The sequence below is a fragment of the Strix uralensis genome, chromosome 4, assembly GCF_047716275.1.
Source record: "Strix uralensis isolate ZFMK-TIS-50842 chromosome 4, bStrUra1, whole genome shotgun sequence".
NCBI classification, from domain to species: Eukaryota; Metazoa; Chordata; class Aves; order Strigiformes; family Strigidae; genus Strix; species Strix uralensis.
Window position 1 is genome coordinate 243,381 of NC_133975.1, and position 20,983 is coordinate 264,363.

The 20,983-nt window shown below is 63.2% G+C and overlaps 1 protein-coding gene across 10 annotated transcripts; it reads left to right on the top strand.

Moving 5' to 3' along the window:
* The first annotated feature begins 210 nt into the window (after positions 1–210).
* LOC141942317 (protein O-GlcNAcase-like) lies at positions 211–20,115 on the top strand. Of its 10 annotated transcripts, none has more exons than XM_074865278.1 (17): positions 211–1,061; positions 5,471–5,522; positions 9,708–9,805; positions 10,323–10,453; positions 11,424–11,595; positions 11,950–12,048; positions 12,374–12,658; positions 12,943–13,071; positions 13,575–14,734; positions 14,806–14,980; positions 15,248–15,304; positions 16,019–16,104; positions 16,348–16,452; positions 18,156–18,247; positions 18,613–18,805; positions 18,886–19,057; positions 19,385–20,115. In XM_074865278.1, exons 1-17 carry the CDS (start codon positions 977–979, stop codon positions 19,519–19,521), a joined length of 3,228 nt encoding a protein of 1,075 aa, XP_074721379.1. In that variant the 5' UTR covers positions 211–976; the 3' UTR covers positions 19,522–20,115. The 10 variants fall into 10 exon arrangements, with proteins under 10 accessions (XP_074721379.1, XP_074721377.1, XP_074721378.1 ...); XM_074865276.1 differs by having other exon boundaries at positions 9,708–9,801; positions 11,393–11,595; XM_074865277.1 differs by having other exon boundaries at positions 9,708–9,801; positions 11,393–11,595; positions 13,578–14,734.
* The last annotated feature ends 868 nt before the right edge of the window (positions 20,116–20,983 follow it).

Here is a 20,983-nt window from a genome sequence, read left to right on the forward strand (position 1 = left end):
CCGTGCCGTGTCCCTGGGCACTGCAGCCACTCCGGGGGCACTGGCCTGCTCCCAGCACTGCCCCTGCCGTGGCTGGCCACTCCAGTCTGCCCCAAGAGCCTTGAACTCCAGTGTTCCCCAGGAGCAAAACCCAGCAGGTGCTGGTGCAGGCTGTGAGGCACAGAGCAAGCACGAGAGTGGCCTTTTCCCAGCAAGCCCCAGCAGTTGCTCCCTGCACATGAATAACCCAACCTGGTAGCGCCGAGCTGGCTTTCCTGCAGCATCGCTGCCTGTGCTGCGCCCAGCACACAGTTTTTACTGCCATGTGTGAGTCTGGGTATGAGATTCCTGTTCAGGGGCTGAGGCTTTAAGTGCTCTGGGCTCTCCTTGCTTTGCACAGGCTCCTCCATGTCCCACTGCCGAGCTTCAGGCAGACCTCACTAGCCCACAGTGTGCTCTGATGGCCTGATGACCCTGCCAGGTTGCTGCTGGCCAGTTCCTCTTGGGGTCCCTGCAGCTTTGATGGCCTGGACACCATGACTTGGCTTCCTAGCACTACACTGACCTGCAAAGGAAGAGGGAGATGCCACAGATCCTGATTTTCTAAGCCTCTGATGCCCACTTCTGCTGTGGAAGCCTGTGCCTGTGGGTTAGATGAAATGGCTGCGGGAGGTGAGAGCTGCTGGACGGCACTCGGCAGTGCCTCTGCGGGAGGAGTGCACCCCTGCTCTCGCCTGGCTCCATCCCTCACACCTGCACAGTAACAAAGTCCTGGGCTTGTTCTCTGGGTTATGATGCCATTTGGCTGGGGATGCTGGAGGACCCAGGTCCACCTTGCAATGAGCCTGGCAAACAGGGAAAGTGGTGAGAAAAAGAGCAGAGCAGTTCAGTGACATCAAACACAGGGTCCTGGGTGTAGGCAGGTAACAGCAACTGTGCAGCTGCGGGAGAGGGAACTAATGACGTGGCGGCACTTCCGCAAACCAGAACCTGTGGGATGGAGCAGATCACGAGCCAAACATGTGTCAACAGCTCAGAGCAGTGTGACAAAAGGGAAATAGCAGCCCGGCGTATGCGAGCAGGTGAGTCACGTGCAAGGCACAGCAGCCATCCTGCTCTAATGGAGCTGGCGAGCTGGGGAGGCATTGCACCCCTCACCTGGCACGAGGGGCCAACAGGACGGTGCCAGCTCAGCGACGAATACAAGGGGACAGTGACACCGGACCACCAGGAGCAGCTCTGGGGCCTGGGCTGCTGGGTCCCGGGAAGCTGCAAAGGCAGGAGAAATAACAACCCTCGGCCCCCACCCCGAGAACATCCGCGGGGGGGGGAGTCGGGGACACGATGCTGGCGGCTGGAGTGGCACCAGCCTGGGCCCCGGTGCCACCGAGCACCTGGGGTGCCGGGAGCGCCGGGCTGCGGCTCGGGCCCCGGCGCTGCACCGGGCCGGCCCCACCCGGAGGCCCGGGCGCCGGGGGGGCTCCGGCCCGGGGGGCTGCTCAGGGCTGGCCCCCAGCCGCGGCCCCGCTGCAGCAGCGGGGCTCGGGCAGCGCCCCCCGGGGCGTCCCCCAGGAAGGGCTGAAGCGCCGGTCCCACGGCGGGGCGACTTTGCCCGGGGGTACGCGGGGGGTCCCCCGCCCCGCCCCGGCCCGCCCCGCCCCGGCCCGGCCCGCCGCGGCCCCACCCGCCGGGGCCGCCCCCTGCGCTGCGGCGGCCGCGTCTCCGCGCGGGGGGGGGCAGGCGGTGGAGCCGTCCCTCCGCGAGTCTCTCCGCGCACCCCTCCATCCCTCCGCCCATCCCTCCGTCCCTCCTTTTATCCCCCCATCTCTCCGTGCATCCCTCCGTCCATCCCTCTGTCCCTGCGCGCATCCCTCTGCGCATCCCTCTGTCCCACCGCCTATCCCTCTGTCCCTGCGCGCATCCTTCTGTCCCTCCTTACAACCCTCCATCTCTCTGCGCATCCCCCCGCACCCCCCATCCCCCGGCGCATCCCCTCATCCCACCCCCCATCCCCCCGCACACCCCTCCGTCCCTTCGCCATCCCTCTGTCCTTCCGTCTGTCCATCCCTCCCCCCGCGCACCCCTCCACCCCCCAGCACCGGCAGGGCCGCTCCTGCGCGGCCATGGCGGGGCGGCCGCGCTTCCTCTGCGGCGTGGTGGAAGGTAGGTTCCCCCGGGGCCCCGTCCGGGCGTTGCAGGGGCCGGCCCGGTCCACCCGGAGCGAACAGGGCCCGGGAGTGGCCGCCGGGACCCTCCGGGAGCCGGGCCCTGCACAGCACCCGGTCTCTGCCCAGGGGTCCGGGACCAGAATCCCCAGAGCTCCCCTGCACCCCGCAGCCATCCCAGCACCCCCGGACCCCCCCACAGCGGGGCGTGGGGACCCGCGGCTCAGCCCCTAGCGCCCTGCATCGGTTTTCTCTCTGCCCTGGCCGCGGGGGCAGCACCCCCGGGGTGTGCGGGGCGGTGCCGGGGTCTGGCCAGGGGGAGCCTGGGCTCTCCCGGCAGCTCCTATGGCTCGGCCCTGTCCTTCTGCCCCCCCCCCTCCCCCCCCCTCCCCGTTCCTGCAGCGTGGCACGCCTGGAGCTGGGCCAAGCCTGGCACCACCAGGCAAAAGCATCTCTGCTGTTCCTGGCAGCGCAGCACGCCGCTGGAGCCTGCTGCCTTGCCTGGGAGGAAGCAAAAGCACCGTGCAAATAATCACAAAATAAATAGAAAGTGCAGGAATGGGGAAGCTGGGTAGTAAAAAGAAGTGAGTCAGACGAGAATCACTGGTACAGGAAAGCTGACCTGGGAAAGAGAAGGACGCTGATGCTGCCAGCAGAGCCGCTCCGGGAGGGGCCTGTCCCTAGAGAGGGAGGAGGGAAAGCGTCCCTCACCCTGGCAGCGCAGGCCCCGGCAGGAACAGGGTGCTGCGGAGCAGGGCCAGGGCAGGCCACGGGTGGTGTGTCCTACACGGAGCCCCCTGCTCCCCCCTGACACCCGGGACATCACTAGCAGCAGCCCGAGAGCACGGACGGACTGAGGCCTCTGGGTGACCTGCACCCAGGACCGGAGAGGGACCAGCTGGGGCCTGGCGACTTTGATCCCAATGTGTTCATCAGGACTTTGCTAATGGTTGTGAAGAAATTGCTGAGGGACATCCCAGATGGCCCAGAGTTTGGCCAGTAATGGTGTTGAGAGGTTACTGGTGTGATCTGGGCCATGGGAGAGCCGAGGTACAAACGCACAGCATCACTCGTCAGTGCTCATCTTTCTTCTGAAGAGCAGAGCACCAACATCACTCCTTTGAAGACGTAGCCACGGGTACAAACAGATTTTGCTGGTTTAATTTAAGCCACTCTACTGGGCAGAATACACTGGGATGGCATTTTCAACAGAGCTGCTGCTGGCGGGGCGTGTGTAGGGGGTGAGCGTCATACTTGCAAGGCAGTGTCAGTCCACAGCAAAGCGTGAGGGAGGCACTTGTAGGCAGGTGCTGTACAGGGACGCCTGGGACCTCGCTGTGAGCTGAGCAGGAGTTCCTATGGATTGGGAAATGGAAAAGACGTTTATCATGGAAATACCTTCTTTGGGTGAAATGTTTGCTGGGATCCTTGAGTGGCCACAAATTTGGCCCCATGCGTGGTGGGGGATGTCTAGTAAGGTGAATATATATTATTTCAAAATAGATGGAGTAACTGTAGGTGTTCAAGCAGGTGGAAAGAAGATCTATCTGCAAAGAAGAGAAGGTTTGGTGTGTGCTGTGGCGCAGCCATTGCCCAGGGTTGGTGTTGGGGGCTGCAGGGTGGGCCTCTGCCAAAGGGAGCAGGGCACCGACCCCCCCGGCAGGCAGCTCCAGTGCACTCAGGTGCTTTTCTGGGCGGTGCTGGCCTCGTGCCAGATGCTGTGAGCTGGTTCTTTCTCCCAGACTACCAGAGTCCTTGTGCGCTGCCCAGTTCCGTGAATGCAGTCACCTCCCTGAGTGTCTGCTCCTGTTGGCCTTGTCTACTGCAGAGTGCATGGACTGATTTAAAAGTTGCCCATCTGAAACCAGGAAGCTGCCTCGATGGCTAATTGCCATCACCGTTCAAGACGTGATGTATTTTCTGTGAGACTTCACACTGCAGCTGCCAGATCTTGCAGAGACTTGAAGTGACTGAAGATTCTTCTCTTGCTCCATTTCAGTCTGTGCTGGAGCACTTACAGGTTCTCATTAACCTCCTCTTTAAGAAGCTGTCAAGTCTGCGTCTCTCCAGACCCATTTACCTGCCTCCTCTCCCATTGTCCCCGACTGAACTGGCTTACTTTCCACTGGGTATTCTTTCTTGCTGGCTTTGCAGGCAGCTCTGCACCTCCCAGGTCTTCCTACATGCAGAAATAGGAAGGGCCCTTCCATGAAAGGTGCTGCATGTCCGGCAGTGCCCCGCTCACCGCACCCAGGCACAGGCTGGTTCCCTGTGGGGCAGAGCACGGGGCAGACTGTCCGCTCTGTGGTGCTGCAGCCTCCAGCTTGTGTCAGACACTGGTGCCCAACAACCACCTAACGCCTGCAAGCAGCAGAAGTGGAAATGTTAGGAAACACTTGGGAATCTGCTGACTCCAGATCTGTATTTCCTGCGTTCAGTTTTGTTGATGTGAACCTTCCGGAAGGGCAATGTCCTTGCGGCCAGCCTTGGTGCTCACTGATGAGTGTCTTTGTTAGCAGACAGCGGGTAAGGTTGCTCCCTGGTGCGCGTTCCCTCTGGATTTTCCCTTTGCAAGCTTATGGGGACGGTGTTTTCCAGTGGGGAATAGACAAGGTGTCTGTGCAATGTCTGTGGAGTCACAGTCCCAGCACTTGTGGGCACCCCTGCGGGTTGTTTGCGTGTTCCTGATCTGAACAGCTTGCGGTGGGACAGGGATCTGCCTCCAAGGCCTGGCCTGCTGCAATCAGGCGTGTGTTTGCAGGGCGTAGGGGAGAGCTGAGTCAGTGCAGTTTGGGTTGTGCAGGGACTAAAGATGGAGAAAGCAGGTTTTATAGCTCATACAGGAGTGATGATGCTCTGCTTGACACAGCTTGACACTACACAGACACAGAAAGATGCAGAGAGACACAGAGCTCGTCTCTCTAAAGAAGAAAATCTGCAGGTGGAAAACTCTAGGATGGATGTACAATAGCTCTGTGCTTTGGTGCACCCCAAAATCCTGCTTGAGTGCCTTATAACCGAGCCAGCCCTCAGTCGTTTCCTCCAGGCTTGGCTTTTACTGTGCAAATTCCCCAGGTTAAGTGCTGCCTTCTGCAATTCTTCCCAGGTGCCTCCTCCTGGGAAGGACGGAAGCACAGACATCATACCCACTTGCTTGAATACCGATGCCAGCAGGATGACAGCAGAACAGATATCTGCATACCCATAGATGAACAACTGGTGGATCTCTGGGCTTAAGAGCAGCCACTTAGGGGTAGTACAGGGAGAGACTCTTTTAAGGCAGTTACTGACAATGGCATTTTGGCTTTTTTTTCCCCTTTTTACAGGTTTCTATGGGAGGCCGTGGTCTATGGAACAGAGGAAACTTCTCTTTCAATGGCAAGTACCCTGAATTTTCCTCTCTGAAGGCACTAGCCTGTGGCAGAGTGACAAGGTGGAAGCCAGAGTGCTGTGGAGGCAGGAGTGGTGAGGGAAAACGTGCCGGAGGGAGGCTCCTGGGGCTGGCCTGCCTTTGGGATGCCGGGGCGATGGCAGCGAAGGGGACTCATGCTTCTCCCAGGGCTTCTCCTCAGAGCCCCCTCTGTCCCAGCACTCTCGCAGCCCCGGATCCAGGATGGACGGATGGACGGGCAGCCCGAGGACGCTGGGACAGACGCCTGCGGGCTCTGCAGCCCCGTGCCGGCAGATGGTGCTGGGACTCTGCCCCGGCCCAGTTGCAGCCAGATGTGTTTGGCTGGGTGCCCCAAGGGAAGGGGGTCCGGAGGGGGCTGGGTGGGCACTAGGCCCTGCACACTGGCACCATGCCGCTGGCACGGGTGCTCCAGTGAGGGTGCAGACCCCCGGGGAGCTTTCAGTGGGGCAGGGTCGGCCTCTGCTGCCCACGCCATGGGAGCAGCGATGGCAGCCGGGAGGGGAAGGTGCCCCCATGGCAGGGGGTGCAACTGGATGGTCTTCAAGGTCCCTTCCAACCCAAACCATCCTGTGATGATGATTCTATGATTCTCTGATCCTGAGGCTGCCATCCCTGCCTGGTGTGGAGGTGGTCCTTGTGTCCCTGTGACAGAAGGATGTGGGCAGGATCTGTCCCTGTCTGGTTGTTAGAATCACCTTGGGATGGGACTTGATCTGCAGGAGAGAAAAAGCCGTCTCCTCACAGCTGGCGCCCGTGTGCTGGCCATCAGCAGGCTGAGCTGCGCTGGCACGACCTGCCACTAACGAACTGGGGCCCTGGGGGGTCTCCCATGGAGCATCTGCCACGGGCAGCACAGTGGTCACAGCCTGGGCAGTGCCTGGTCAGCGGGCCCTGCCCTGGGGATGGCGCGGGCAGCGCGCTGGGGAGGAGGGTGTGCGGGGCACAGCAGGGCTGTGTGCTGGTGACAGTGTGGGCAGGGTCCAGAGGCGACAGGGCCGTGTGCTGGTGACTGTGCTGGTGGTGGCACCGGCAGTCATGCACTGTGTGGGAAACGTGCTGGTCGTGCTGTGAGAGTGCTTGGGTGACAGTGTGGGCAGTGCCAGCGCAAGTGGGGACCATAGTGCAAGGACCAGAAATGCTGATACAGAAAAATGTAGCTTGGAAAATCTGGGGAAAACATGCAAGAAGTAAAGCAAGATGTGGTGTTTTAAAGTATATTGGGAATGAGAAGGTCTAGCGACGGCCTTGCCTGGTACTGGGCTGAGATGTATGTTCACGTGTTCGCACACGTGAGCAGTATGTTCATTGGTGTTTTTCTTCTGTGGAAAGAAACAAGATGAGGCACTTGTATCATGTGGTACATGAAGTGCTTCCCAGCCTGTTCATCGTGGGAAAATGTAAAACATCATCTACTAAGGAGGATAAATAAAAATAAATTAATATATCAGATGGCTCTCATACAGGAGTGCCAAAAGAGCTGTCTAGGGAGGTGTCTGCTCAGTCCTGATAATTTCCAGTGGGTCTTGGATTGCTGGGGAGATTCTGGAAGGAATTTGTACTTTTGGAGGCCAGAAAGAGCCTTATGACAGTGCACTCTGATCTCATGGTGCAGGCAGGCAGGCCCTGATCCCTCTCGTACCTGCTTCCCTTCAGCTCCGGCTGCATGGAGCATCTGGAGAGCTGGAGACCTTTCCTCTCCCGTCTCGCCTGAATGCATGTCCATGTGAGTCACCCCTGGACCCTGCCATGTCCCTGACTGCCGGGTGTGGCTTTTCTCTCCTCCGGAGCGCTGGCGGGCTGAGGCTTTCCACTGGGGAGATGAGCAGACTGGGCTCCAAGACTGTTGCTCACAGGCTTTCTGCCTGTGTCTGCGTGTGTGGCTCCAGGACAGACTCACTCTAATTCATCAGAATCCTTCCCACACTGTGGCCGCTGCTCTGGCAGCATCTGCAGCTAGCACAGAGGCCGCCGGATCTTCCTAGTCCTGCCTGACACTCTGCAGAGATTAATCTGGGGCTCTCCCTTATGCTGAGTTACCAGTGGCATGGCAGAGGGCACTCATGTTCAACTAATTGCTCATTAAGTTGTTGCTCTTCAGACACCATAGCTTCTGAATTCTTTTACCTAGGTAGGACTTTACGCTTGGCCGTCTTAAGATGTATACTGCTTGCTGAAGCCCAGTTTAACAGCCATTTCAAATCACTCGAGTGCTGCATTTGCTCTTTTATTCTCCACTTGGTCTTTGCCACCTGCAAACTGCGCAGGCGCAGCACCCTGCCGCAGGTTCACGCCTGCCCGGCTCTGCTGCCCACCCTGCCAGAGCTCTGCTCCAGCACTCACTGCTTTGCAGCACTCTGGGGCTTTCCACCTGCAGGGCTTGGCAAAAATCTTGCAGTCCCAAAGAGTTCCTCTGACGGGCCTCCTAACATCTGTGGATCAGCGTCAGTGTGACCCTGTTAGATAACGGGGTGCCAGCAGTGCTGAGCCCCGCGTTAACCGGGGTGCTCGGGAGCTGCTCTGCGAGTCTCGCTGGCAGGGTGGGCACAGCAGCTGCCACAGAGCTGTGTCCTAGAACAGAATCACAGAATGGTTTGGGTCCAACCTCCTGCCGTTCTCTGCCCAGCCTGTGTTTGTGCTGGGGATTGCCCCGACCCACGGGCAGGACCTTGCCCTTGGCCTTGTTGAACTCCATGAGGTTTGCCCATCCCCCCTCTGCAGCCTGCCCAGGCCCCTCTGGATGGCACATCCCTTCCCTCAGCGTGTCCCCGCACCACACAGCTCGGTGTTGTCGGCAGACTGCTGAGAGTGCCTCGATCCCACTGCCCATGTCCCCAACAAAGACGTTACACAGCACCGGTCCCAACCCCGACCCTGAGGACGCCGCTCGTCACTGCTCTCCCCTTGGACATCGAGCTGCTGACCACAGCTCCTTGAGTGCGACCGTCCAGCCAATTCCTGATCCACCAAGTGCTCCATCCACCAATTCCACGCCTCCAATGTAGAGACAAGGATGTCGTGTGGGACAGTGTCAGATGCTTTGCACAAGTCCACCAAATCTGTCCAGCACAATTTGCCCTTAGTGAAGCCGTGTTGGCTGTCACCAATCACCTTACTTTCCATGTGCCCCAGCAGTTTCCAGGAGGATCCGCTCCATGATCTTGCCAGGCACAGAGGTGAGACTGACTGGCCTGTAGCTCCCCAAGTTCTCTTTATTTCACTTTTTAAAAATGGGGGTTATGTTTCCCTTTTTCTAGTCAGTGGGAACTTCACTGGACTGCCATGACTTCTCAAATACGATGGACAGTGGCTCGGCCACTTCATCCACCCGTTCCTTCAGGACCTGCAGATGCATCTCATCAAGTCCCGTGGACTTGTGCACCTTCAGGTTCCTGAGGTGGTCTCAGACCTGATCCTCTCCTGCAGTGGGTGGCTCTTCATTCTCTCAGTCTCCGCCTTTGCCTTCTGTGGTTTGGGTGGTGTGGCTGGAGCACTCTGGTGAAGACTGAGGCAAAAAAGTCAAGTACCTCAGCCTTCTCCACATCCCAGATAACCAGGTCTCCTGTTTCCTTCCAGAGGGGGCCCACATTTTCCCTAGTCTTCCTTTATCACTGATGTACCTATAGAAGCTTTTCTTGTAGCCCTTGACATCCCTGGTCAGATTTAATTCTATCAGGGCTTTGGCCTTCCTAACCTGATCCCTGGCTGCTCAGACAGTTTCTCTGTATTCTTTCCAGGCTTTCTGTCCTTGCTTCCACCCTCTGTAGGCTTCCTCTTTGTGTTTGAGCTTGTCCAGGAGCTCCTTGTTCATCCATGCAGGCCTGCTGGCGTTTTTGCCTGACTTCCTTTGGTCGGACCATGGCGACATGTGGCACACACACATCCCAGCAGTAAACCCACAGCCTGCTCAGGGCCACAGGGTGAGGTTTACATCTCCGTGCGGCTGTCAGTACGCAGGGCAGAGCTGCGGCTCTGCACCTGGGGGCTCTGTGAGAGCAGGGGCTGGAAGCCTGTGGGACACGGAGCAGCTCTGGGGAAGGAGCAGGTGCCGAGAGCCGAGGAGCTCTTGGAGGTGTGGGCTGGCCCCTGCCCAGATGCCTCTTTGCAAAGAGCCCATCTGGAATCTCGGGTGACCCCTTGTCCTTGCTGCACAGGCTGAAGCACCGGGGGCTGAACTGCTACATGTACGCACCCAAGGATGAGCTGAAGCACCGGCTGCTCTGGCGAGAGCCCTACACAGAGCATGAGGCAGGTAGCGGCTCTGCTGGGCCCCAGCGCGGGTGGGCTGCGGGGGCCCCGGGTCTGCAGGGGTGGAGCATGGTCTGCATCTCGGCCGGTGTCAGGCTGGCTGTTACCGCTCCTTCTGCCAGGAGCCTGCCCATTGCGGGGGGTCCCGCAGGCCCTGCCTGCTGCAGGGACACCCCCAGAGCCTGCCAGTACAAGGAGATTCCCCAGACCCTGCCCATCACATGGCATTGCCTAGGAGCCTGCCCAGAATGAGGAGCTCCCCACATGGGTCTCTGGCCGTATGCTTGAATGTCAGCACCCACAGACCCTGCGGGGAGTCCTCTGTGTCCCAAGGGACTGGAAACTGTCTCTCCTGGGCCTCTCCCCTCCAGATGCTCTCTCATGTGTCCCGATGCCCTCGGCTCCTTCCTTTGGGGCCGCTGTGGTTCCCTCTCCCTCCATCCCTTGTCTCCCTCCATCCCTTGTCTCCCTTCACCCCTTGTCTCCCAGTGCTCACAGCACCGCCTCTGCTTCGTCCCCAGCCCGCATGCAGTCTCTCATCGAAGCTGCCCAAGAGCAGGGTGTGGAGTTTGTTTTCGCCATTTCTGCTGGCCAGGACATGGTGTTTTCAAGTGCCGGGGATCGGCTCCTGCTGCAGCAAAAACTCAGGCAGGTACCGTGGGCCATTCCTTCATCCCACTGCTCCCAGGCGAGGCTCACCCTCCTGCCCACCCCGCAGGCTGCTGTGGGGCTCTAAACCCCTCCTGCCGCTGCACATCCGGGGGTGCCCCGTGTCAGAGATGCTGTCCCAGTCACAGGGACAGGGAGCTGAGGGCTCCGCGGATGCCTGGCTGCCAGTGGGCAGCACTGGGGGCAGGAGAGGGACCAGTCAAGCCCCAGAGCTTGCTGGGCAGCACTGGGGGCTGGTGCAGGTGGGTGCTGAGCTCCCGGTCCCAGGAAGGATGGGGAGCACTGAGCCATGCCCAGCCACCTCTCCAGCCACCCCCAGCCAGCCCTGGGGCAGGGACCATCTCCCCGGGCTGCTCCCGAGGCTCGGCCGCCTCCGCTCCTGCTGGGGGCTCCCAGTGCCATGGGGTGATGTGGGGGTGTGGAATGGGGCAACGGGACGTGGTGGGCAGCGAGTGGGGCTGCCCGGCAGCCGCACAGTAGGAGTGGGCTCCGGGCCACTGCAGCACCGACTCTGGTTTGAAAGGGCTCTTGGCCTGTGGCTGTGCCCAGGGCTTGGACTGAGGTGTGCTGTGGCCACGGCATCCGCTGGGAAGGTGTGGGGGATGTGGCAAGGGGGACATGGCGAGGGGAACACAACGAGGGGGATGCGGCAAGGGGGATGTGGCGAGGGGGACATGGCGAGGGGGACGCGGCGAGGGGGACACCATGAGGGGGACGTGGCGAGGGGGACACGGCAAGGGGGACATGGCAAGGGGGACATGGTGAGGGGGACATAGCGAGGGGGACACGGCGAGGGGGACGCGGTGAGGGCTGCCCTGCCCGCCCCGTCTGTCTGGGTGCCCCAGGGCTCTACTGTCCTCACGGGGCCCAGGCATCAGGGGCTCGTCCAGGGCTCGCTGCCTCCTTTCTCTCTGCTGCCCAGGGGTGCTAGCAGCCTGTGCCCATGCCTGCAGGTGGCTGCCATGGGGTGCCACTCCTTCGCGCTGCTCTTTGACGACATCGACCCCTGCATGTGCCAAGCGGACAGAGATGTCTTCCCCTCCCTGGCGCAGGCTCAGGCCTCTGTGGCCAACGAGGTGTACCAGGAGCTGGGCCAACCATCTGTCTTCCTCTTCTGCCCTACAGGTACCACCTGCAGCCGTGTGGCCCCAGCCACCCCTCCCCGGGAGCCCGGTGCTTGCCCAGCCGTGGCTCCCCAGAGCAGGCCAGGGTGTCCTCTCCATCCAGCGCATGTCTGCTGAGAGCTGCCTGCCCTGACAGCCTTCACGGCTCTCCCCAGCCCCATTGTGCTCCTGCAGGAGCCCTGGAGAGCTCAGGACTGGGACAGGATCAGGCTGTAGACGGGCCGGCACTTCAGCAGCCGCGCATGCTGTGTTCCCTGCACCGCGCATCGCCCCAGCCCCTGTCCCTCCATCCTCGGCAGCCTCTCCTCTCCAGGTCCCTCTGCCCCTCAGGGGATGCTCTGTGCTCTCTCCCCAGAGTACTGCAGCTCTCTCTGCTCTCCCTGCCCCAGACAGTCCTGCTACTTGTTGACCATCGGCCAGGAGCTGCTCCCAGGGATCGGCATCATCTGGACAGGTGAGCGCCTGTCTGGCTGGGGCGTGCAGCCCCATGCGGCTTCTCAGTGAGAGCCACCATCTGCAGACACCGCAGCCTGTCTCCGTCTCAGGAGAGGTGCCAGTGCGTGGCCCTGCTGAGGTGCCCTTCGGCACCGTGGGGCGCAGCCCCGGCCAGGCCGGCGGCGTGTCGGGCTGTGGGTCTGGGTGTGCTCCCTGTCCAGGGTGGGGTGGCTTGACCCCCACGTCTGCGCGGCGCCCGGAGGTGGGCACATCCCTGCTGTGAGTGTGCATGATGGGCTGCGCCGCCCGTGTGCTCCACATGTGTCTGTGCCGTGACACTACAGGCCCGAAGGTGGTGTCACAGGAGCTCTCAGCCGCGCTGCTGGAGGAGGTGGAGGGTGTCCTGCGACGTCCACCCGTCATCTGGGACAACCTGTACGCCAACGACTATGACTGCAGACGTGTCTTCCTGGGCCCCTACATGGGACGTGCCCCCGGCCTCGTGCCCAGGCTCCGTGGGCTGCTCCTCAACCCCAACTGCGAGCTCCAGGCCAACTTCATCCCCATACACACACTGGGCAGCTGGTTCCGGAGTGAGCTGGGGAGTGGTGCCCACCCTGATCTCGCAGGTACCTGGCCCCCGCGCCCCAGGCAGCTCTGTGCTTGGGGCTCCAGCGCCGGCAGTGAGCTTGTGCGCCCAGGGCAGGGCCTGCCCATCGCTGCCCGTCTTTGCAGCCTGCATGGCAGCCTGGGTGAGGTGTCCCGCCTGGCTGGGCACTCCCCAGCATCCCAGGGCACGGGATCCGTGCTGGGGGCATCTCCCTGCGGGGGGGCTGCCTGCCCTCAGTGTGGCACAGGGTAGTTCCGTCAAGCAGAGCGGGGCTGCCTGGGCTGATGAGCTCCAGTTCCTCAGGGATGGAGACCACGGCAGCCCTGGGGGACAGCCAAGGCCCGCAGGAGGGGAGCTACAGCCCCCAGGAGGCCTTGGAGCTGGCGCTGCATGACTGGGTGGCTGAGATAAACCGGCAGGCCTTGGAGCAAGGTAGGTGATGGGCTCGCACCGTGCAGCATCCCTCAGCCCCGCCGGAGCGCCGGACCAGCTCTGCGGGGAGCTTGGTGGGGTGAGGGAGCCCCATGCCCTGCACGTCTGCATCTGCGGCGGCAGGGTCTGTGTGTGTCATGGGCAGGGGTGGGTGTCCGTTGTGCCACGCTGCCTGTGGGTGCTCCTGCCCTGGCCGCATCCCAGAGCGGGTCTCCTCAGCTGGCAGCGTGGGAGACTGGGCCGTGATACGGCTCTGGAAAAGGGGATTCAGCCAGGTGCAAGCTTGGTGTTTCACAGTATTTGCCTCTGCAAAGGCTGTGGCCTCACCAGCCACGGAGGCCCGAATTCCAGAGCACAGAGCGATGCAAAGCTCGTGGTCCTGGTCCCTGCCACCTCGGCAGATGGAGCTTCCCGGCATGGCTGCCCCCAGGGCCATCCTGCCCCGCTGGCAGCAGTGTCTGTGCGGGTGCCGCAGGGGCTGCCCCCTTGCTCCTTTCTGCCAGGAGGAAGGACCCCGGGACACCCCAGTGCCAGCCTCAAGGGCGGAACAAGGCTGCAGCCCGGCACAGCGGGAGGACAGGGAGTCATGACCAACCCCCAACCCCATGACTCTGTTCCCAGTGGGACAGACCAGCACGGCCCTGAGCCCTGCGGCATGGCAGCAGGGGAGGGAAGGAGGAAGGTGACCTCGGAGCCCGAGAAGGGCAGTGGGAGCGGGTCCCCTGCTGATGGCCAGCAAAGCCCTGTGGGGGATGGGGACCAGCTCACCACGGGGAGCAGAGGGAGCTGTGAGCCTTCCTGTGCTCTGCCCGGCACGGCTGGGAGTGCTCAGTCTGCAGGAACACCAGAGGCTACCGAGACCCTCCCCAGCCCACGTCCCACCATGTGCTGCAGCAATGGGGCCAACACCAGCCAGAACCTCTCCCTGCCCACCGGTGATGCCAGGGCGGGGGGTGGCAGCCCCTGCCAGCCCCCCAGAGGTACCCAGCCTGAGGCCAGCAGAGCTGACATGCCCCAGACACCCCCAGGGCCGGGGGCTGGCACCAGCCCTGGCCCCACGGCACCACTCACCGACAGGGCTGGCACCAGCCCTGGCCCCATGGCACCACTCACTGATGGGGCTGGCACCAGCCCTGGCCCCACGGCACCGCTCGCCGATGGGGCTGGCGCCAGCCCTGGCCCCACGGCACTGCTCACCAACGGGGCTGGTGCCATTCCTGGCCCCACGGCACCGCTCGCCAACAGGGCTGGCACCAGCCCTGGCCCCACAGCACCAGTGACCCCAGAGGAGGCTGGGTCCAGCCCCATGGCCCTGCTGACCCTGGAGGAGGCTGTATCTGGCCCCACGGTACCACTGACCCCCAAGGAGGCCAGGACCAGCTCCACAGCACTGCTGACCCTGGAGGAGGCTGGGTCTGTCCCTGTGGCACTGCTGACACTCAAGGAGGCCACGTCCAGCTCCACAGCACCTGTGACTCCAGAGGAGGACACGTCCAGCCCCATGGCACCGCTGACTCTGGGGGAGGTGCGGATGCTGGTGGAGCTCTTCTACCTGCCCTACCATCATGGGCCACTGGCGCAGCGTCTCCTGGAGCACTTTCGGTGGCTCTGGGCAAACAGCCTCAGCGTGGGGGTCCCAGCCCCGGCAGCCGATGCCTGCGAGGTAAGGCTGGTCTGGGCGCTGCCGCGGGACGACGGCTGTCACAGCTGCGCTGACGTTGGGTCCGTTCACAGGGCATGCGGTGGCGCGGCCGAGCCCGATCCTTCCAGCTGCTCTGCGCTCAGACGTGCCGCCTGCACAGCCGCTTCGTCAGCAGCGCCGGACGGGCATTGCTCTACGACCTCCATCCCTACCTCTGGGACATCCGCAACATGCTGCTGGCTGCCGGCGCCCTCGTCCTGTGGCTGGGTACGTGGCTGATGCCAGCCCCAAGCCAGCCCCTGTGGCCCTGTAGCGCATACTCACACCCTGGCCAGATCCAGCCGTGTTGAAGTGCCGGGTCCCCGGGCACTGCAGCACACCCAGGGCATCTGAAGCTTGTCCCCCCCTTAAGAGGTGAAGGTGTCAGGGACCCCAGACCTCTGGCAGGGGGTCCCAGGGTCAAGTGCACCTCCCCTTGATGCCTTCCCTGCCGCTGGCCTGTGTCCTGTGCTCACCAGCTCGCCTTCTCTGCAGATGGCCATCTGCTCTGCGACCCTGACCCCAAGGGCACCTGGGGAAGCTGCTTTGGCTGTAAGTACCAGTGCTGCCCCAGCTGACACGCCCAGGTGGTGGGCCCTGGCTGCTGCCCTCCCTCCCCTCCAGCCCAGCAGCCAGCACTCGCCATCAGGCTGCCCTTCCCTGCACACGGCCAGCCGAGCGGAGCCGGAAGGGCCACGGGAAGGCCGGCACCGCTCTGTGCCCTGACATGCCGAGGCAGGATGGGGCACTGCTGCTGGGGACAGGGCAGTCACCACAGCAGCTCTTCCCCATCTCTCAGTCTAGAAGGAATGGCTATTTCTAGGACATGGTTCCTCAGCCCTTTTAATCTAAGGACCCCTTAGCCTTTCTGGTAAAAGGGATCCGTGGGCCCTTGGGAGCTGTAATGCCCCGGGTGACAGAGGTGAGGTTGGATTTTGAATGCCTGTGCATCACTTTGGAAGCCCCTGTTCCTCTGGTTCAGGGCTCCTGGTTGCTCTGTGACCCTTGTGACCTCTTACAAACCAAGAGCTGTCACCGATGGCAGCCTGGGAGGGTCTCTAAGCTCAGTGTGAGATGGGGCCGTGTGCCTTGAACCACTTCCACAGGAGAGCGGCTGCCAGGTCCCGTGCCTGGGCTGTGTGGCAGATCCTCGGGGCTGTCTGTGACCAGTGTGGATTGCGATGTGGCTGTGTGATGTTGCTGATGTTCCCCTGCCCCAGCAGGTTTTTGTTCACCTTGCGTGTGTCTGTCTCCTGCTGCCTCCAGGGTGCCAGAGCATCACTGCCCCGATCCCGCTGCGGGGGGACGCTGAGCCCTGGGCACGTCGTGGGGGCCTCTTTGGAGAGCTGCAGGTGAGAGCATGCCTGTGTCCGTGGGGGCGAAGGAGCCGTCGGGAAGCTGGGATCCCAGCAGCTGCTCCTGGCCCTGCCACTGGGTTGCTGCAGGCTTGGGAAGGCTGAGCTGCCCTGGGCTTCTGCGCCTGGGCTGCGGCTCCTGGGGTTTAGGATGCCTCAGAGGGACCCTCCTCCTGCTGCCTCCAGGATGAGGTTTGGAGCTGGGACAGCCGTCTCCCTGACGGACTGTGTCTGTTCCAGGCGCTGCTGCCCGTGGGGAACAGCTGTGACCTTTTCTACCACCCACCTCCGCTCTTCCCGTCCAGCCAGCTGTACCTCCTGCGCCCGCTGCTGCCCCTGGACAAGGTGGGAGGCCTGGCCCCAAGGGTGGCCTGCACGGCTCGGGCCAGAGCTCACCGTTGCACGGCCTGTGCTGTACGTGCGCTGGCACCATACGCGCTCGCCTGCTGCCGACCCCCAGACTGAGCTGGCAGTGCAGGGTGATGCAGGTGGGAGGGGGCCGCTGGGGTCCGGGCCCCGCTTAGAGGAGGCTGGGTCGGGTCACCGGGGCTGTGCCCAGCAGCGTGTCAGCCCCCCGGGCTGGAGAGCAGGCACGGTGGCCAGCGGCCATGGCAGGGACCATCACTCGCCTCCCAGCGAGGAGCACCCGGGCAGAGCCCCTCCTGGCAGCCAGCAGCGGGGGGGCCTGGCCCAGAAGTGAGCAGTGGGCACAGCCACAGATAAACTGGCACAGGCTCAGGGTGGCCTGGTTGCCAGGGCGTTCTCCAGAGCACCCCCGGTGCTGATCTCCAGTGGTGGCCACGAGCAGATGCCAGGAAAGATCCAGACAGGACAAGTCTGGATGGTGACCTGTGGCTCTGGGCACCGCTCATCTCCCAGTCGGTCCCTTCTTCAAACACTCATCCAGTTTACAGGGTGATTCCCCGCTGGAGAGGCAGCAGCCTCTGTCAGCTGTGACCTGCTTGTGCCAGCCCCCACTCTGACATCCAGCGGTTCGATGAGATGGGGAGGGAAAGGGAGAATCGGGAGGTGGGTGGACACAAGTTAAATGCTGCCGAATCCAGCAGAGCCCTGGGTTCCCCATGTACCAGACAGTCTGCAGCAAACACCCTGCTCCCTCACCCTGCTGCCTCCCCTAGCTAAAGGACGTGCTCACGCTGCAGATCCAGCCGTCATGGGCACACCTGCACAGCCCCACTAAATCCAGCCCCGGCGATGCACAGCTGCAGCGCCTGCCACGAGCAGAGGAGGAGATGAAGCACAAGAGCAGATTATAATAGGCTGCAGCTGCCAGCAATTCCCATTGCAAGAGCTTGTTTTCAATGGCCTGTTGTCAGATTTCATCTGATCAGGCCAAACTTTAACAAGCTGAATGTCTGTGTCCTGTGGAACTTGGGGAGAAAGATCCCGCTGAGCGCTCCCAGCCCGTTCTGGGAACGGTGCTCCCAGGTGTTGTCTCGCCCTCGTTGTTCAGCCCTCGGGGCAGCCTCTCCTCTGAGCAGCTTATTGGGATCTTCGTTGTGCTGGTCCTGGGAGCAGCAGCAAACTCCAATCTGACCAAGATGGGAAATTTTGAGATGTCCCACTTTGCACATGCTCAGTGGAGACTTGAGTTTCAGTATTGGTCTCGCGGCTGCTCTGGCTGCTCTGAGCATGCTCCCTCCTGGGGCGAGCCGTGTTTCTTCAGCAGCTGCGGCTCTGGGATGCCTGACTGGAACGGCAGTTTCTCATGTTGAAGTGTTGCTGTGCGGTGGTAATGAGCCTCAGAGGCCAGCAGAAGGTGGTGCACGGTGCATCACTTGGGGCAGATGCCAGCGTCCTTGGATGGCCGAAGCACTCCATCCCTTCACCCCTGCCCCTGGCCAGGACACGCTAGGGGCCGCAGCCCCGGTCATGGTCCCTCGGGCGGCTGCTGGTGCTCTGGCTGGGGCTGTGGCGGGGGCAGCAGACAGCCGAGGGGCAGCAGTGGGGGAGGGATGGGGCAGGGATAGGGCAGGGATGGGGCAGGGCAGGCAGAGCCCGGGCTGAGGTAGATCTGGGTCTTCCAGGGAGAGCTTTACCGAATGTGCCGGGAGAGTTTGGACTGTGGCCCCGAAGTCGCAGAGATCCTCGCAGCCCACCCTGATCTCCTCGGGGACAGGTGAGATGTGGTCCCTCTGGGCTCCCTCTTGCCAGGCTGTGCCAGGCCTGGCCACGTGCTGGGTGGTGCGGGGCCGTGGCGTGAGGCTGTGCCTTCGCCTCGCACCCCTGCGGGGACCAGCTCTGCCTGCATCCCGACAGGTTCCTGTGCTCATGTCCAGCTGAGGATGGACCCAGTGTCCAGCCCGGCTGCAGGGGGCTGCGGTGGCTCCCCTTGGCTGAGCGCTTCTGCTGAGTGGGGTCTCCAAGGGATGGTCCAGTGGGTGCTGGGGTGCCGACCTGCTGGGGCAGGGTGGAGGAGGTTGGCTGGTCTGCGCTTTCCCGGGGGCAGGCTGGGCTCAGCAGCACTCCTGCTCTGGCTGGCAGGCTGCTGGGCAGCTTCCTGAGCCTGAGCCCCGAGTACACGTTTGTGCTGGAGGATGAGGAGGGTCCGTGTGGCTACGCAGCTGGAGCACTCTGCGCTGAAGGCTTCCTGCAGCAGCGAGACAGCAGCTGGCTGCCAGCCCTACGGCACAAGTACCCCCGAGACCTGGGCACAGGTGCCCCAGCTCTGGGACAGGTGAGGGGGCACCTGGAGCAGAGGGGAGCCAGTAGAGGGGGGCTGGAGGGGGTTCCCTCACTTGTGTTTGTCTCTGGCAGGATGCCCTGGAGGAAGCGCTGCTCTTCTTCCACGCAGAGCTGCCGGCGGTGCCGCTGCCTGTGCTGCAGCGCTTCCCCTCCCTGGTGCAGCTGGGCACAGCCCCCCGTGTGCTGGACGTGGGGGCCAGCCGCAGCCTGGCCATCTGCCTGCTGAGCGCACTCAGGGCCAACGGTGAGCACGGCCTCCTCCCGCTGGGGAGGACTGAGGGCCCCTTGATCCTGCACAGCCCTGTCCCGACGGCTCCCCTGCCCACCCCAGAGCTGGGAGCGGCCTCACCTGCACCCCACCCCTCAGCGGGGCTCCCGTCCCCTCTGGAACACAGCCTGGCCCCAGCTCCCAGGCACCCACCATGCCCCTCCCGCCCCTGGGGACACGTGGACCCGGTGCCAGAGGGCAGAGAGGGGCCGATGTCCTTGTGGAGGGTGCCCCAGCCACTGGCCCCCAGCTCCAGCGCTGGGTTCCCGATGCCGGGGGCCTGACCCCTCGCGTCCCTTCCAGGGTCACGGGGAGTGTTTTGCCAAGTCAGTGCCGCTGACCAGCAGCAACTGAGCTTCTATGGCAAGCTGGGCTTCGTCGCCCTGCCGGTGGCCTGGAGCAGCTCTCCCAGCGCTCAGCTCCTGGGACGCCTCCTCTGAGCAGGCTGCGGTGGGTGCGGGCACGGGGGGACAGTGCCACGGGACAGGCTGAACCCCCATCCCACGCAGCATCGGTCTGAGGGAGCCGCAGCAGCGCGGCGCCTTGAGCAGGGCAGGTACTGGCGGTGGGGACGTGGCCTGGAGGTGAGTGGGCTGTCACTGGGCTCTGTGCAGGGGACGAGGCCATGGGGCCCTTGGGCAACAGAGAGGTATTTCTGCCATCTCAGGAGAATTTGGCATCAGGGCCCCTCCGCTCCTCCCCTGCCTGTTCCTGCTTGCTGAGCACCCTCCACCTTTGCTGGGGAGCCAGCAACGCCCCCAGGCCGTTTGCAGAGCACCAGCTGGGCGGTATTTGGGGTGGGGGTCTTGGAGCACGGCCCAGGGCATCAGCACTGAGGAAGCGTCACTGTCCCACAGGCTGGGCTGTCCAGCTCTCTCCTCGCCACACACTGGTGCCGGGGCTGGCTCCCAGCACCAAGGACCTTGTCTGTATGGCCCGATCTGGTACGGGACACGGTGAGGCAGCCTCCATCTCTGCTGCCAGGGGCTGAGGGAAGTGCTGTCTGTGGCAATAAAGCATTTGCTGGGCTCTCACCATGGCTTGTGTCTTGGGGGAGGGTCTTGGGGTACCAGCGTGTCCCTCTCGCACCCTCACGCCCACCCTCCAGCCAGCCCTGTCTGCCCCCTCACACCAGCTGTCCTCGCAGTGGGTCCTGTGTCACCTCACACACAGCAGCCCCCACCACAGCCGCCTCTCCAGCTGCCTGCCAGCCCTCGGCCCCTCCCACAGACCCCAACCCCGTGGGATGGGACCCCCAGGCCCCGGCCTCCCCTGAGGCTGCCTTGTGGGTCTGGGGGCCTTGCGTGTCCAGGATAGGTGGGATGGCCAAGGAGGGGGTGGGAGTCTGTCCTGCTGCAGCCTTTGGGAAAGTGCTGGGAGGGGGCAGTGGACGGAGAAAACTGCCACTAAAAGTTTCTGCTCCGTGCTCTCCAAAGCCAGCTGCCCCCGGGCCCACGGGCGAGGGGGAGGTTGGAGCAGGGGTGGCCAAGAGACCGGGGGGGGGGGGGGGGGGGAGGGGGGGCGTCGGTCAGCCCTGCCCTCCCCTGCGCCTTCGCACTCCCCGGTTTGCCGTGCCCGGAGCCCCGTCCCCATCCCCGGCGCTGCCGAGGGTCACCCGGGCTGGGCGAGGAGCTCCTCGGTGCCCCCGGGCTGGTGGGAACCCAGCGCCCACGGCCACGCGGGGGAGCGAGGCCCGGGGACCCTCCGCAGGCGGGCGGGGGGGGCCGGGCTGGCCCGAGGAAGGCCCGGGGCTGCCCGCCCCCCACCCCCAGCGGGCAGACCCACCCCCGCCCCCGGAGCGGAGTGGAGCCCGGCCGGGGCGGGGGCCCCGATGGGGCCGGCCCCATCCCGGGGCGGTGGGACGGGGGCGCGGGGCCCATCCTTGCCGTCCGGGCTGCGGGG